Source organism: Scyliorhinus torazame, chromosome 12 (genome assembly GCF_047496885.1).
Source record: "Scyliorhinus torazame isolate Kashiwa2021f chromosome 12, sScyTor2.1, whole genome shotgun sequence".
NCBI lineage: Eukaryota > Metazoa > Chordata > Chondrichthyes > Carcharhiniformes > Scyliorhinidae > Scyliorhinus > Scyliorhinus torazame.
Genome location: NC_092718.1, coordinates 1,452,915 through 1,470,585, shown reverse-complemented (window position 1 = coordinate 1,470,585; position 17,671 = coordinate 1,452,915). Strand labels below are relative to the sequence as shown.

Below are 17,671 nucleotides of genomic sequence, written 5' to 3'. Positions count from 1 at the left end.
GCACTCACTTATTCCGGCGCCTCTTCAGCAGACACTATTATTAATTCTGCACCATTGCTCGCAGAGCCTTGTTTGCCAAGGCCCAAAGCTTTGGACATCCCTGCCCTCCGTCACCACCCCTCCCATCTCTCCCCCCCCCCCTCCCCGTCTCTCCCCCCCCCTCCCCGTCTCTCCCCCCCCCCTCCCCGTCTCTCCCCCCCCCTCCCCGTCTCTCCCCCCCCCCTCCCCGTCTCTCCCCCCCCCCCTCCCCGTCTCTCCCCCCCCCTCCCCGTCTCTCCCCCCCCCTCCCCGTCTCTCCCCCCCCCTCCCCTCCCCGTCTCCCCCCCCTCCCCGTCTCCCCCCCCCCCTCCCCGTCTCCCCCCCCCCTCCCCGTCTCCCCCCCCCCCTCCCCGTCTCCCCCCCCCCCCCCCGTCTCCACCCCCCCCCCCGTCTCCACCCCCTCCCCGTCTCCATCTCCCCCCTCCCTTCCCCATCTCTGACCCTCCGGGCCCCTCCCCTCCCCTCCCCTCCATCTCCACCCCTCCCCATCTCCATCCCCCTCCCCTCCATCCCTCCCCATTTCTGCCCCTCTCCCTCTCTCCTCCCCTCCGTCCTCTCCCACCCCCACTCCTCTTTTCAGATATTTCTTAAAACTTTTTTCTGACCAAATGAGAAATAAATCTCTTACCTCACTTGGCTCGATGATGGCTACATTTCTCGCTCCCACTTTCCTCTTCATCCGAGCACTCATTGTGATGCCCCCTGTTCCACCTCCAGCCACGAGTATATCATAGTGAGTTTTGGTTGCACAGTTTGACGAGATGGAGAATTTGCGGAGAGCAGTGGCCACGATCTGTAATCCAGGTTTGTGCAGCTTGGAGCGAACGGGAAGAGTCGCCATCCTGGTGTGAAATCCTGCAACCAAACAGGGACAATCTCGCTGTTAACTCAAAAAGAAACTGCCAGAGATTGGCTCTTTTATGATTAGTGTGCATCAACATTAATGACTCGCTAAATTGTCAAGTATACCCTGTCCAAGCAAGGAAACCAGTTGCAGCCAAACAAGGAGGGAGAAGAGGGAAGCCTTCTCATCTGATCAGAACACCTGTAAATAGTGGAGGCCCAAACGCTGATCCCCGTGGAACTCCACTACTTCAGCTTGCCAACGCAAAATTGTCCATTTATCGTTACTCTCTGCTTCCTGCTAACCAATCCTCTATCCGTGTGTAGCACCATCGATCACACACGAGGCGAGACGTAGAGAACTTCAATCGAGGCTTTATTGAGCAGACTTGTTCAGACTTGTTCCCCAGCAGCTCACTCACAGAATGCAGCTGCGGGGAGTAAACCGGGTTCTTATACCCCGCCTATCTGGGTGGAGCCCAGTAGGCGGCAGATCCAATCGGGACCCAGCATCTGTCCTCCAATAGCTCCTCAGCATTCATGGTGTACCGTATTACCCCTAATACATACCACCACATTCTCCCCTTGTTAAAAAAGAACCCGGCGGGGTGGTGGGTGGTATGGTGGTCGGGGTTTACAGGGTCGGTACCTTAACCATTGAACTATATACAATAATGCCGCTTTTACTGGGCCACTGGATTATTCACATTTTACCCGATTAGCAGCGCTAACTATTTACAACAATGCCGCTTTACTGGTCCACTTAATTATATACATCTTAAGTCGACTCGATGAGTCGAGATGGTGCTCTGGTCGCCCTCTCCGATTGTCTCAGCCCGGGTGGTGGTGGTGGTGCTGGCTCGGGTCCGGTCAACTCTGGGAGCATCGCGCTGTCCCTCTGTTTCCTTACTCCTGGACGGGCCTGGGAGGAGAACCGATCCCCCCGGGAAGGGGGTGGCTGTGGGGTGCACCGGCGGGCGCCAGGTCCCGCAGAGAGACCGTATCCTGTCGGCCGTCTGGGTACGCCCTAGGCGTACTGCGGGTTTGCGTGGAGTAGATGTACCTTTTCCACCAGCGGGTCTGATTTGTGCACCCGCACATGTTTCCGGAGCAGAATGGGTCCCGGGGCTGCCAGCCAGGTCGGAAGTGACGTTCCAGAAGCGGACTTCCTAGGGAAGACAAGGAGGCGCTCGTGCAGCGTTTGGTTCGTGGTGGTGCACAGCAGGGACCGGATAGAATGAAGGGAATCCGGGAGGACTTCCTGCCAGCGGGAAGTTGGGAGACTCCTAGACCGTAGGGCCAGTAGGACGGTCTTCCAGACCATTCCGTTCTCCCTCTCTACCTGCCCGTTCCCCCGGGGATTGTAGCTGGTCGTCCTGCTCGAGGCTATGCCCTTACTGAGCAGGAATTGACGCAGCTCGTCACTCATGAAGGAGGACCCCCTATCGCATGGATGTAGGCGGGGAAACCGAACAGTGTAAAGATGGTGCATAGAGCTTTAATGACCGTGGCCGCAGTCATGTCGGGGCAGGGGATGGCGAAGGGGAAACGGGAGTATTCGTCAACGACGTTAAGAAAGTACGTGTTGCGATCGGTGGAGGGGAGGGGGCCTTGAAAGTCCAAACTGAGGCGTTGAAAGGGACGGGAAGCCTTTATCAGGTGCGCTCTATCTGGCCTGAAAAAATGCGGTTTGCATTCTGCGCAGATTTGGCAGTTCCTGGTGACTGTACGGACGTCCTCGACGGAGTACGGGAGGTTGCGGGCCTTTATGAAGTGGTAGAAACGAGTGACCCCTGGGTGGCAGAGGTCCTCGTGGAGGGCTTGGAGACGGTCCACTTGTGCGTTGGCACAAGTGCCGCAAGATAGGGCATCGGACGGCTCGTTCAGCTTTCCGGGACGATACAAGATCTCATAATTGTAGGTGGAGAGTTCGATCCTCCACCGCAGGATCTTGTCGTTTTTTTATCTTGCCCCGCTGTGCATTATCGAACATGAAGGCTACCGACCGTTGGTCAGTGAGGAGAGTGAATCTCCTTCCGGCCAGGTAATGCCTCCAATGTCGCACAGCTTCCACTATGGCTTGGGCCTCCTTTTCTACTGAGGAGTGGCGAATTTCTGAAGCGTGGAGGGTCCGGGAGAAAAAAGCCACGGGTCTGCCCGCTTGGTTGAGCGTAGCCGCCAGAGCTATGTTGGATACATCGCTCTCGGCTTGGAAGGGGAGGGACTCGTCGATGGCGCGCATCGTGGCCTTTGCGATATCCGCTTTGATGCGACTGAAGGCCTGGCGGGCCTCTATCGACAGGGGAAAAGTAGTGGACTGGATTAGTGGGCGGGCCTTGTCTGCGTACTGGGGGACCCACTGGGCGTAATAAGAAAAGAAGCCCAGGCAGCGTTTCAGGGCTTTGGCACAGTGGGGGAGAGGGAACTCCATGAGGGGGCGCATGCGTTCGGGGTCGGGGCCTATCACTCCATTACGCACTACGTAGCCAACGATGGCTAGACGGTCGGTGCTAAACACGCATTTTTCCTCGTTGTAGGTGAGGTTGAGGGCGTTAGCGGTCTGGAGGAATTTGCGGAGGTTGGCGTCGTGGGTCCTGCTGGTCGTGGCCGCAGATGGTGACGTTGTCGAGGTACGGGAATGTGGCCCGTAAACCGTGCTGGTCGACCATTCGGTCCATCTCCCGTTGGAAGACCGAGACACTGTTCGTGACGCCGAATGGAACCCTTAAGAAGTGGTATAGCCGCCCGTCTGCTTCGAAGGCAGTGTACTTGCGGTCACCGGGGCGAATGGGGAGCTGGTGGTAGGCGGACTTAAGGTCCACGGTGGAGAAGACCTTGTACTGTGCAATCCGATTGACCATGTCGGATATGCGGGGAGAGGGTACGCATCTAGCTGCGTGTACCTGTTGATGGTCTGACTGTAGTCTACGACCATCCTTTGCTTCTCCCCTGTCTTCACTACTACCACCTGAGCTCTCCAGGGACTATTGCTGGCCTGGATTATGCCTTCCTTCAGCAGCCGCTGGACTTCGGACCTGATAAACATCCGGTCCTGGGTGCTGTACCGTCTGCTCCTAGTGGCGACGGGTTTGCAATCCGGGGTGAGGTTCGCAAACAAGGAGGGCGGTTCGACCTTGAGTGTCGCGAGGCCGCAGATAGTCAGTGGGGGTATAGGGCCGCCAAATTTAAATGTTAAGCTCTGGAGGTTGCATTGGAAGTCCAACCCCAGGAGTGTGGGAGCGCAGAGGTGGGGAAGGACATACAGCCGGTAATTTTTGAACTCTCTCCCCTGCACCGTTAGGTTTGCGATGCAGAACCCTTTGATTGCAACGGAGTGGGACCCCGCCGCCAGGAAACATTTTTGGGTGCTTGGCCGAATTACAAGGGAACAGCGTCTTACCGTGTCCGGGTGAATAAAACTCTCCGTGCTCCCCGAGTCGATCAAACACGGCGTCTCTTGCCCGTTCACCAGCACCTTTGTCGTTGTCGTCTGGAGCGTCCGGGGCCGCGACTGGTCGAGGGTCACTGATGCCAAACGTGGTTGGTGCATCATATCGTTGTCTTCAGGCAGTGTGGAGCCGTCCACGCTGGGGTCCTTGCCTGTCAGCCAAGATGGCGGCGTCCATGAATTGCACGCGGTCGGGGGTGGACAAAATGGCCGCTCCCATGGGTCGCACGTGGCTGGGGGTGGACAAAATGGCTGCTCCCATGGATCGCACGTGGCCCATGGGTAGTAAGATGGCGGCACCAGTCCCCCCCCCCTCGTGGTGCCCGGGGCCCAAAATGGCGACGCCCGTTGGCTGCCCGTGGGTCGCTGGGGGGGTTGAGCCCGTGGTCCCGATTCTTCCCCGGAGATAGCGGCGACCCCACAGGACTGGCACACCGCTGCGTAGTGCCCCTTTTTACCGCACCTTTTGCAGGTGGCCGAGCGGGCCGGGCAGCGCTGGCGGGGGTGTTTTGGCTGCCCGCAAAAATAGCAGCGGGGCCCCCCCCGGGTGGTCTGGGATTCTGGCTGCGCACACTTGCGGAGGGGTGGGGGGTGCCGGGGGTTCGGTCGTGGCAGGGGTCACGGAGCCCAAGGGGCTGCAGCGCGGTCAGGGGCATAGGCGCGGGCGTTTTGGGAGGCCACGTCGAGGGAGGCTGCAAGGGCCCGTACCTCTGTGAGTCCGATAGAGACTTTCTCTAAAAGTCTCTGGCGAATTTGCGACGATGCCAAACCTGCTACTTAAGCGTCTCTGATCAGGAGGTCTGTATGTTCGTTCGCCGTAACCATTGGGCAGTTGCAGTTTTGTCCCAGGATCGTTAGAGCATTGAAGAATTCGTCTAGCGATTCCCCGGGGATTTGTCGTCTCGTCACGAGCTGGTAGCGTGCGTAGACCTGGTTGACAGGCCTAATGTAGATCTCCTTCAGCAAGTTGATCGCCGCTGGGAATTCTTCCGCGCCCTCGATGAGTGAGTAGATTTCGGGACTCACCCGGGAATGCAGGACCTGCATCTTCTGGTCTTCTGTTGGTCTGCCGGGGGCCGTTCGGAGGTACCCCTCAAAGCACGCCAGCCAGTGCTTAAATGCCGATGTTGCGTTAGCTGCTTGGGGGCTGATTCGCAGGCACTCCAGGGCGATCCGGAGCTCCATATTCCTTTTTAAGTCTGCTCAATAAATTGTAGCACCATCGATCACACACGAGGCGAGACGGAGAGAACTTCAATCGAGGCTTTATTGAGCAGACTTGTTCAGACTTGTTCCCCAGCAGCTCAGTCACAGAATGCAGCTACAGGGAGTAAAACGGGTTCTTATACCCCGCCTATCTGGGTGGAGCCCAGTAGGCGGCAGATCCAATCGGGACCCAGCATCTGTCCTCCAATAGCTCCTCGGCATTCATGGTGTACCGTATTACCCCTAATACATACCACCACACCGTGCTAATGTAACCCTCAGCAGCATGAGCTCTTATTTTGTATCATGACCTTTGATGTGACAACTTATCAAATTCCTTTTGGAAATCAAAGTACAGCACATGTACAGGGTCCCCTTTATCCACGCTGCTTATTGTTTTCTCAAATAACGAATAAATTTATCAAATATGATCTCCCTGTCCAGTAAAAGATTCCAAAGTGTTTTCACATCTCAAGAACTTTAACACTAATATCACATTCCTTCCGGAACCAGCAACCTATAAAGCTACAACATAACCTCCTGGTTTTTAAACTCCATCCCTCTAGCAATGAAGGACAAAAAGACACACCTCCTGTTAATGATCACACCAGATCTTGTAAAGCATGGGCTGGCCAGGTGTTGCGTTCAAACTTTAACAGCAAAGCTAAGGGAACAGCGATTTTGATCAATAAAAGTGGATCAAACTTAATCTCAGATCCTGGAGGACGTTATACAAGTTAGTGGCACACTTTTTTAGTGAGCATCTATGCCCCTAGATGGGGCGATACTAAATTTATTACATAACTTCTATCCTCTATTCTCAATCTAGACACCCATCATTTTAGTTTGGAGATGATCTAAACTGTGTTATACATCCAAGCGTGGATCACTGAAAGACTTCCACCCCTCCTCCATGTCTAAGACTCTCTCCACCTTTATGACTCAAACCTCAGTTTGTCCCAAATCTTGCCGTTTCCTCCATCTGGTCACAAGAGACTTTTCCCATTTCTTTCATGTCCACCATGCCTACTCGAGCATCGACTACAGAGCTCTTCTCTCTGCAGTTACAACTGCCAAGTATTCTGCACCGGCCCCCTCGGACACCAGGGCACCGCCCCCCCCCCCCCTCGGACACCAGGGCACCGCCCCCCCCCCCCCCTCGGACACCAGGGCACCGGCCCCCCCTCGGATAGCAGGGCCCCCCCCCCCCTCGGATAGCAGGGCCCCCCCCCCCCTTGGATAGCAGGACAATGGCTGACTTTCCAAATAATGTGGACGAAGAAGACTTGAACAGAGACTTGGATGATCCTGTGGCCGCGATTCTCCCCAAAATTTTGAAGTTGATTTGTGGCGGGTTTTTCAGGGAGTTCCCGATCGGCTTTGTCGCAGAGTTTCTGACCGCTATTCAATGACACAGTTACTCTTACGGACTATTCGCCAGTTTAGCCCATACCACTGGGGAGCTGATAGAGATCGGGCCGCCATTCTGAAAAGGTGCCCCTGATCTGTAAGTGAGCTAACACCCCCCAAGCCCCCTTACACCCCATCCCTTCCAGGACCCCAACCATCACCCCCTCCCAACCTCCCGGAGACCCCTACTTACGTGCCCCGCACACCCCCACCCTTCAAACTACTCCTCCTTTCATGGGCATGGCGCTCCCTCGGGCCCTGGCCCTTGGCAGTGCCACCATGGTACTTGGGAACCCTTGCTCTGGCACCCAGGCAGTGCTCCAGCCAGCTTGGCAGTGCCACCCAGGCACCCTGGCAGTGCCAAGGTGCCCAAATTCCAGGGACCACCATGCACTGATCCGGACCACCCGGAGTCTCCCATGGTCATGGAGACCCCCGGATGCCGTTCCACCTGGTCCATGTTCTAGTGCACCAGCACCGATCGGAGCCCGGCTGCAGAGGCCGGAGAATCGAGGGAGGCCGGTGGACATTGGGTGGGGAGGTCTCAAGTAGGATAAGACCTTCTTCTGCAAGTGTCCTTACCCTTTTGGGCAGAGTTCTGAATGCGATGCCTCTCGGGACTTGGGCGAATCCCCCGAGGGGTGGAGGCTGCCGGGGTGCCCGTGAGAGGCTCTCCCGAGATTCTCCGGCCGCGTGGTGCTCTCTCTCTCTCACTCGAGCGCAAGGTAGCCAGAGAATTGTGCCCTGTGACTGGGTGAGATAAACTGCATTACGTTGATGCAGCAACAAAGCTCAAGGCTCTGCAGGCTTTCTCATTAACTTATTATAGAGTTTTTACAGCTCAGAGTTCTCTTATTACTACATGTGTTGAAGGACTCATTGCCTCAGTTCTCTGCCAGAAACATTGACTCAAGCTTCTATTCCGCTGCCTCTCTTTCTGCTCTAATGTGTGTACCTCTCTTTCCCCCTCTAAATACTCGTCAAACCCGCTGTAATCTGTACTTTACAAATATCATGGAATTTAGAATCATAGAATTTACAGTGCAGAAGGAGACCATTCAGCCCATCGCGTCTGCACCGGCCCTTGGAAAGAGCAGCCTACCCAAGCCCACACCATCACTCTTTCCCCGTAACCCAGCAACCCCACCCAACCTTTTTGGACACTAAGGACAATTTATCCTGGCCAACCCACCTAACCTGCACATCTTTGGACTGTGGGAGGAAACTGGAGCACCCGGAGGAACCCCACGCACACACGGGGAGAACGTGCAGACTCCGCACAGACAGTGACCCAAACCGGAAATCGAACCTGGGACCCTGGAGCTGTGAAGCAACTGTGCTAACCACTGTGCTACCGTGCTGCCCATATGAAATGGAAAAAAATATGAAAATTGCTCGTCACAAGTAGGCTTCAAATGAAGTTACTGTGAAAAGCCCCGAGTTGCCACAGTCCGGCGCCTGTTCGGGGAGGCTGGTACAGGAATTGAACCGTGCTGCTGTCCTGCCTTGGTCTGCTTTCAAAACCAGCGATTTAGCCCAGTGTGCTAAACCAGCCCCATATGGAAACAGTTGTCACATAAAGAGAGTTTTCTCATCTCATACTGGTTCCTTTACCAAGTACCTTAAATGTGACCCTTCTCCTTATTTACTCTATCAAAACCCTTCACAATTTTGAACACATTTTCCAGCTATTCCTATCGTTCTACAGATTCTTTGTGAAATTTGCTTTTTCAATCAAGTTTTTTTAACAGCTGTAAATATGATTTGACTGTTAATCTAACTCTGTCACAGTAACTTACAATTCCAAGCCCTGGTCTACAGCAAATTGAGCCAATGTTTTCAAATAATTGAATGTTTGTCTTTTTCCCAGCAATACCCTTTTCACAGCTTAACCAACCGCACAGTTACAGGAGCATCTCCACCTCATTCCCGAGCAGGAAAACCTGGCAGGGCATAGTGGAGGATTCCACTCAAATATCTGTTTACTACAGAGGTAACTACAAATCAGTTCTGAAGCTGGACGTTCATTCTAGAACTCCTCTGATTATGAATCACAATCGTGCAGACAGACCTGATGATCAGAGTGTCGGGAGCAGCATTGACAAATCAGTCCGTGCAAAATACAAAACAAAATCAGGAGGTCGCTGGAAATCTGAAATAAAAACAGAAAATGCTGGAGAAATTCAGGTCCGGCATAACCAATGGAGAGAGAGAAACTGTTCACAGTTCAGGTCCTTTTTAAAACAATTTCTAATTAAGGGCAATTTAGCGTGGCCAATCCACCTAACCTGCACATCTTTGGGTTGTGAGGGCGAAACCCACGCAGACACGGGGAGAATGTGCAAACTGTGCTCCACACGGACAGTGAACCAGAGCCGGGATCGAACCCGGGACCCCGGCGCCGTGAGGCAGCAGTGCTAACCGCTGCGTCATCGTACCGCCCTGGGGCAGCAGTGCTAACCACTGCATCATCGTACCGCCCTGGGGCAGCAGTGCTAACCACTGTGCGGCCCTGGGGCAGCAGTGCTAACCACTGTGCCGCCCTGGGGCAGCAGTGCTAACCACCGTGCCGCTGTGCCGCCCTGGGGCAGCAGTGCTAACCACTGCATCATCGTACCGCCCTGGGGCAGCAGTGCTAACCACTGCATCATCGTACCGCCCTGGGGCAGCAGTGCTAACCACTGCATCATCGTACCGCCCTGGGGCAGCAGTGCTAACCACTGTGCGGCCCTGAGGCAGCAGTGCTAACCACTGTGCCACCGTGCCACCATGGGGCAGCAGTGCTAACCACTGTGCCGCCCTGGGGCAGCAGTGCTAACCACTGTGCGGCCCTGGGGCAGCAGTGCTAACCACTGTGCCGCCCTGGGGCAGCAGTGCTAACCACTGTCACCGTGCCGCCCGGGGGCAGCGGTGCTAACCACTGTGCCGCCGTGCCTCTCTAGGGCAGCAGTGCTAACCAGTGTGCCCCGTGCCGCCCTGGGGCAGCAGTGCTAACCACTGTGTCACCGTGCCGCCCTGGGGCCGCAGTGCTAACCAGTGTGCCACCGTGCCGCCCTGGGGCAACAGTACTAACCACTGCATCACTGTGCCGCCCTGGGACAGCGGTGCTAACCACTGTGTCATCGTGCCGCCCTGGGGCCGCAGTGCTAACCAGTGTGCCACCGTGCCGCCCTCGGGGAGCAGTGCTAACCAGTGTGCCACCGTGCCGCCCTCGGGGAGCAGTGCTAACCAGTGTGCCACCGTGCCGCCCTCGGGGAGCAGTGCTAACCAGTGTGCCACCGTGCCGCCCTCGGGGAGCAGTGCTAACCAGTGTGCCACCGTGCCGCCCTCGGGGAGCAGTGCTAACCAGTGTGCCACCGTGCCGCCCTCGGGGAGCAGTGCTAACCAGTGTGCCACCGTGCTGCCCTCATAGTTCAGGTTCATACGAATTTCTCAGGTTAATTATTTTTCTGGTGATAGGTCACCAACTCCATGACCCTTGGCATAAATGATACCTGATCTTCTGCAGCATTTTCAGTTTTAGTTCAATTTGCGGATCCACTCTAGCCTGAAAACAATTGAACACATCGCAATCTATGTCTCTGTTCCCTCTCGTGCTGCCATTCCCACAGAAACACCCCAATATTAACAAAGATGTTCATGGCACAGATCCGAGAACATAAACATTAGCAGCAGGAATCAGCTGGAGTCGGCTCTGCCATTCACTACAACCACGGTTAACCATCATTCTAATCCACTTACCTGCCTCATCCCCATATCTCTCCATGCCATCAAAATTCTAAATCCTGCTTAACGATGGAACCACCTCTTGTGAAAATTCCAAAGATTCACAAGCCTCTGACTGAAGAAATTGCTCATTTCCCTGGAAATGATCGACCTCGTGTCGAGACTCCTTCCCAGAGTTCCAGATGCTCCAGCCGGGGAAACGAGGCCGCTCAGAAACTTCTCCATTTCAATAAGATCATGTCGCATTCTTCTAAACTACAGAGTATGGGCCATTCTGCTCAATCTCTCCTCAGAGGACAACCCAGCAATCAATCCAGTGAACCTTCATTGCAACCCATATATTCTTCCTGGGGAAGTATTGTGAACTGCTACTTTATGGCCACTCACTTAACCTGTTGGCATCCAACTGCAGGCTCTGTGCCCCCTCGTGCCCGCCCAGCTTTGTATCATCAACAAACTGGATAAGTTAGACTCAGGCTCTTCATCAAAGTAATTAATACAAATTGGAAATAGTGGAGGCTCCAGCACCAAGCCCTGCGCCAAGCCCAGCGCCAAGCCCAGCGCCAAGCCCAGCGCCAAGCCCAGCGCCAAGCCCAGCGCCAAGCCCAGCGCCAAGCCCAGCGCCAACCCCAGCACCAAGCCCAGCGCCAACCCCAGCACCAACCCCAGCACCAACCCCAGCACCAACCCCAGCACCAACCCCAGCACCAACCCCAGCACCAACCCCAGCACCAACCCCAGCACCAACCCCAGCACCAACCCCAGCACCAACCCCTGCACCAAGCCCAGCACTAACCCAGCACCAACCCCAGCACTAACCCCAGCACCAACCCCAGCACTAACCCCAGCGCCAAGCCCAGCACCAGCACCAAGCCCAGCGCCAACCCCAGCGCCAAGCCCAGCGCCAAGCCCAGCGCCAAGCCCAGCGCCAAGCCCAGCGCCAAGCCCAGCGCCAAGCCCAGCGCCAAGCCCAGCGCCAAGCCCAGCGCCAAGCCCAGCGCCAAGCCCAGCGCCAAGCCCAGCGCCAACCCCAGCGCCAACCCCAGCGCCAACCCCAGCGCCAACCCCAGCGCCAACCCCAGCGCCAACCCCTGCGCCAACCCCTGCGCCAACCCCTGCGCCAACCCCTGCGCCAACCCCAGCGCCAAGCCCAGCGCCAACCCCTGCGCCAAGCCCTGCGCCAACCCCTGCGCCAACCCCAGCGCCAAGCCCAGCGCCAAGCCCAGCGCCAAGCCCAGCGCCAACCCCAACGCCAACCCCAGCGCCAAGCCCTGCGCCAAGCCCTGCGCCAAGCCCTGCGCCAAGCCCTGCGCCAAGCCCTGCGCCAAGCCCTGCGCCAACCCCAGCGCCAAGCCCAGCACCAACCCCAGCACCAACCCCTGCACCAACCCCTGCACCAACCCCAGCACTAACCCCAGCACTAACCCCAGCACTAACCCCAGCACTAACCCCAGCACTAACCCCAGCACCAACCCCAGCACCAACCCCAGCACCAACCCCAGCACCAACCCCAGTGAGAACAAAGAACAAAGAAATGTACAGCACAGGAACAGGCCCTTCGGCCCTCCAAGCCCGTGCCGACCATACTGCCCGACTAAACTACAATCTTCTACACTTCCTGGGTCCGTATCCTTCTATTCCCATCCTATTCATATATTTGTCAAGATGCCCCTTAAACGTCACTATCGTCCCTGCTTCCACTACCTCCTCCGGTAGCGAGTTCCAGGCACCCACTACCCGCTGCGTAAAAAACTTGCCTCGTACATCTACTCTAAACCTTGCCCCTCTCACCTTAAACCTATGCCCCCTAGTAATTGAACCCTCTACCCTGGGGAAAAGCCTCTGACTATCCACTCTGTCTATGCCCCTCATAATTTTGTATACCTCTATCAGGTCGCCCCTCAACCTCCTTCGTTCCAGTGAGAACAAACCGAGTTTATTCAACCGTTCCTCATAGCTAATGCCCTCCATACCAGGCAACATTCTGGTAAATCTCTTCTGCACCCTCTCTAAAGCCTCCACATCCTTCTGGTAGTGTGGCGACCAGAATTGAACACTATACTCCAAGTGTGGCCTAACTAAGGTTCTATACAGCTGCAACATGACTTGCCAATTCTTATACTCAATGCCCCGGCCAATGAAGGCAAGCATGCCGTATGCCTTCTTGACTACCTTCTCTACCTGTGTAGCCCCTTTCAGTGATCTGTGGACCTGTACTCCTAGATCTCTTTGACTTTCAATACTCTTGAGGGTTCTACCATTCACTGTATATTCCCTACCTGCATTAGCCCTTCCAAAATGCATTACCTCACATTTGTCCAGGTTAAACTCCATCTGCCATCTCTCCGCCCAAGTCTCCAGACAATCTAAATCCTGCTGTATCCTCAGACAGTCCTCATCGCTATCCGCAATTCCACCAACCTTTGTGTCGTCTGCAAACTTACTAATCAGACCAGTTACATTTTCCTCCAAATCATTTATATATACTACAAAGAGCAAAGGTCCCAGCACTGATCCCTGTGGAACACCACTGGTCACAGCCCTCCAATTAGAAAAGCATCCCTCCATTGCTACCCTCTGCCTTCTATGGCCTAGCCAGTTCTGTATCCACCTTGCCAGTTCACCCCTGATCCCGTGTGACTTCACCTTTTGTACTAGTCTACCATGAGGGACCTTGTCAAAGGCCTTACTGAAGTCCATATAGACAACATCTACTGCCCTACCTGCATCAATCATCTTAGTGACCTCCTCGAAAAACTCTATCAAGTTAGTGAGACACGACCTCCCCTTCACAAAACCGTGCTGCCTCTCACTAATACGTCCATTTGCTTCCAAATGGGAGTAGATCCTGTCTCGAAGAATTCTCTCCAGTAATTTCCTTACCACTGAAGTAAGGCTCACCGGCCTGTAGTTCCCGGGATTATCCCTGCCACCCTTCTTAAACAGAGGAACAACATTGGCTATTCTCCAGTCCTCCGGGACATCCCCTGAAGACAGCGAGGATCCAAAGATTTCTGTCAAGGCCTCAGCAATTTCCTCTCCAGCCTCCTTCAGTATTCTGGGGTAGATCCCATCCGGCCCTGGGGACTTATCTACCTTAATATTTTTTAAGACACCCAACACCTCGTCTTTTTGGATCACAATGTGACCCAGGCTATCTACACCCCCTTCTCCAGACTCAACATCTACCAATTCCTTCTCTTTGGTGAATACTGATGCAAAGTATTCATTTAGTACCTCGCCCATTTCCTCTGGCTCCACACATAGATTCCCTTGCCTATCCTTCAGTGGGCCAACCCTTTCCCTGGCTACCCTCTTGCATTTTATGTAAGTGTAAAAAGCCTTGGGATTTTCCTTAACCCTATTTGCCAATGACTTTTCATGACCCCTTCTAGCCCTCCTGACTCCTTGCTTAAGTTCCTTCCTACTTTCCTTATATGCCACACAGGCTTCGTCTGTTCCCAGCCTTTTAGCCCTGACAAATGCCTCCTTTTTCTTTTTGACGAGGCCTACAATATCACTCGTCATCCAAGGTTCCCGAAAATTGCCGTATTTATCTTTCTTCCTCACAGGAACATGCCTGTCCTGTATTCCTTTCAACTGACACTTGAAAGCCTCCCACATGTCAGATGTTGATTTGCCCTCAAACATCCGCCCCCAATCTATGTTCTTCAGTTCCCGCCTAATATTGTTATAATTAGCCTTCCCCCAATTTAGCACATTCATCCTCGGACCACTCTTATCCTTGTCCACCAGTACTTTAAAACTTACTGAATTGTGGTCACTGTTACCGAAATGCTCCCCTACTGAAACATCTACCACCTGGCCGGGCTCATTCCCCAATACCAGGTCCAGTACCGCCCCTTCCCTAGTTGGACTGTTTACATATTGTTTTAAGAAGCCCTCCTGGATGCTCCTTACGAACTCTGCCCCGTCTAAGCCCCTGGCACTAAGTGAGTCCCAGTCAATATTGGGGAAGTTGAAGTCTCCCATCACCACAACCCTGTTGTTTTTACTCTTTTCCAAAATCTGTCTACCTATCTGCTCCTCTATCTCCCGCTGGCTGTTGGGAGGCCTGTACATAGAACATAGAACAATACAGCGCAGTACAGGCCCTTCGGCCCACGATGTTGCACCGAAACAAAAGCCATCTAACCTACACTATGCCATTATCATCCATATGTTTATCCAATAAACTTTTAAATGCCCTCAATGTTGGCGAGTTCACTACTGTAGCAGGTAGGGCATTCCACGGCCTCACTACTCTTTGCCTGTAGTATACCCCCAACATTGTGACTGCACCCTTCTTATTCCTGATCTCTACCCATATAGCCTCACTGCCCTCTGAGGTGTCCTCTCGCTGTATAGCTGTGATACTCTCCTGAACAAGTAGCGCAACTCCGCCTCCCCTTTTACATCCCCCTCTATCCCGCCTGAAACATCTAAATCCTGGAACGTTTAGCTGCCAATCCTGCCCTTCCCTCAACCAGGTCTCTGTAATGGCAACAACATCATAGTTCCAAGTAGTAATCCAAGCTCTAAGTTCATCTGCCTTACCCGTAATGCTCCTTGCATTAAAACATATGCACTTCAGGCCACCAGACCCGCTGTGTTCAGCAACTTCTCCCCGTCTGCTCTGCCTCAGAGCCACACTGTCCCTATTCCCTAGTTCTCCCTCAATGCTCTCACCTTCTGACCTATTGCTCCCGTGCCCACCCCCCTGCCATACTAGTTTAAACCCTCCCGTGTGACACTAGCAAATCTCGCGGCCAGGATATTTATGCCTCTCCGGTTTAGATGCAACCCGTCCATCTTATACAGGTCACACCTGCCCCGGAAGAGCTCCCAGTGGTCCAGATAACAGAAACCCTCCCTCCTACACCAGCTGTTTAGCCACGTGTTTGTCTGCTCTATCTTCCTATTTCTAGCCTCACTGGCACGTGGCACAGGGAGTAATCCCGAGATTACAACCCTCGAGGTCCTGTCTTTTAACTTTCTGCCTAGCTCCCTGAACTCCTGCTGCAGGACCTCATGCCCCTTCCTGCCTATGTCGTTAGTACCAATATGTACAACGACCTCTGCCTGTTTGCCCTCCCCCTTCAGGATTCCCTCTACCCGTTCGGAGACATCCTGGACCCTGGCACCAGGGAGGCAACATACCATCCTGGAGTCTCTTTCACGTCCACAGAAGCGCCTATCTGTGCCCCTGACTATAGAGTCCCCTATAACTATTACTCTTCTGCGCTTTGACCCTCCCTTCTGAACATCAGAGCCAGCCGTGGTGCCACTGCTCTGGCTGCTGCGGTTTTCCCCTGATAGGCTATCCCCCCCGACAGTATCCAAAGGGGTATATCTGTTCGAGAGGGGGACAACCACAGGGGATTCCTGCACTGACTGCCTGCCCTTTCTGGTGGTCACCCATTTCTCTGCCTGCACCTTGGGTGTGACCACACTTACATAACTGCGATCTATGACGCTTTCCGCCACCTGCATGCTCCTAAGTGCATCCAATTGCTGCTCTAACCGAACCATGCGGTCTGTGAGGAGCTGCAGTTGGGTGCACTTTCTGCAGATGAAGCCATCCGGGACGCTGGAAGCCTCCCGGACCTGCCACATCTCACAGTCAGAGCACAGCACCCCTCTAACTGACATTGCGTCAATTAATTAAAATTAAAATTTGTCTTTTTTTTTTAAAATACTTTTTTTTTTAAATTACAAAGTTACTGTCAACTATCTGTTTCCTAGCACTAGATTTCTAATAGAAATGCGATAGCTAACTATAATATTCTCCGATCTCTGGCTTAGATATCCTCTAAATTATAATTAAGTTATTATGTTTAATTAGTTCCCAAATACTCAAAAAAATTTAGGTTAGAATCCCAACCAGCCACTCAGGTCACAGCTTTTCTGTGATGTCACTTCAGTTTCCCCCCCGACACACACAATTTGAAAAAAAGGTATAAAAGTAAAAATCACTTGCTTACCTTCTGAGATGTTCTCAGGTTCTCTCGCTGACAGAGACTGCTCCTCCACCTCCAATCCTTGACCTGCACAATGCTAATAATATAATAATATAATATGGCACTTACCTTACACCAATGGGTCTTATTATTAGGTTAGAGGAGGAGGGTGGGTGGGAGACACTACACGTGTAGTGTCTCGGGTTTCCTCTCCACCAGAATTTATTGGTTGGGGGGGGGGGGGGGGGGGAAACTTGCCAGAGGTCGAACTTCCGGTTCCCGCCGAAATCCAAAGGGCTGCTCCTGTAAAGGTAAGGTTTTTAAATACACAACTCACCTCCCAGAAGGCCCCTGCGCACCGCTGCCGCCGAAATCCAAAGGGCTGCTCCTGTAAAGGTAAGGTTTTTAAACTCACTACTCACCTCCCAGAAGGCCCCTGCGCACCGCTGCCGCCGAAATCCAAAGGGATTTTGGCTGATGATCGATAAATGAGAGTTTGGCTCAAGATGGATTGGAGGGAAAAACAAAATGTTAGGTAAAGCTTTGTGAAGAAATGTCAAGACAGACCCTTACAGGCTTCTGATGGCAAGCTGAGGAATGTCAAGATAGGCTGTCCAAGGCTTCTGATAACAAGGTTGTTTTGAACCAGACCAAAGTGCAATAACGGCCTTGGGAATGGGTGCACTAGGCTTAAAGATAATTATGATTGAAGGGGGCTGAATTATAATTGAGCTGAGAGCACAGATAGGAATGCGAGGGAGCTGCCCTCAGAAAGGAACCAAACTCTGTATAAGAACTGCTGTTAGATGTATTGACTTGGGCTTGCTATTGTGACTCTGCAGAGACACAGTGGTCCTAGCTCCGGCACCGAGAAATAAACATGTTAAAGTAACAAGGTGTTCGACTGGTCATTTCATCCGGACTGGCTGCAAGAGAATCCTCACCAGCACCAAGCCCAGCACCAAGCTCTGCACCAAGCCCTGCACCAAGCCCTGCACCAAGCCCTGCACCAAGCCCTGCACCAAGCCCTGCACCAAGC

The 17,671-nt window shown here is 53.7% G+C and overlaps 1 protein-coding gene across 1 annotated transcript in view; it reads right to left on the bottom strand.

The window, feature by feature from the left end:
- Positions 1-17,671, bottom strand: part of sqor (sulfide quinone oxidoreductase) — a 95,152-nt gene that overhangs the window by 53,881 nt on the left and 23,600 nt on the right. The window contains 2 exon segments of the mRNA XM_072470238.1: positions 668-894; positions 9,018-9,098. Coding sequence (XP_072326339.1) covers positions 668-880 — 213 coding nt within the window. The 5' untranslated portion in view covers positions 881-894; positions 9,018-9,098.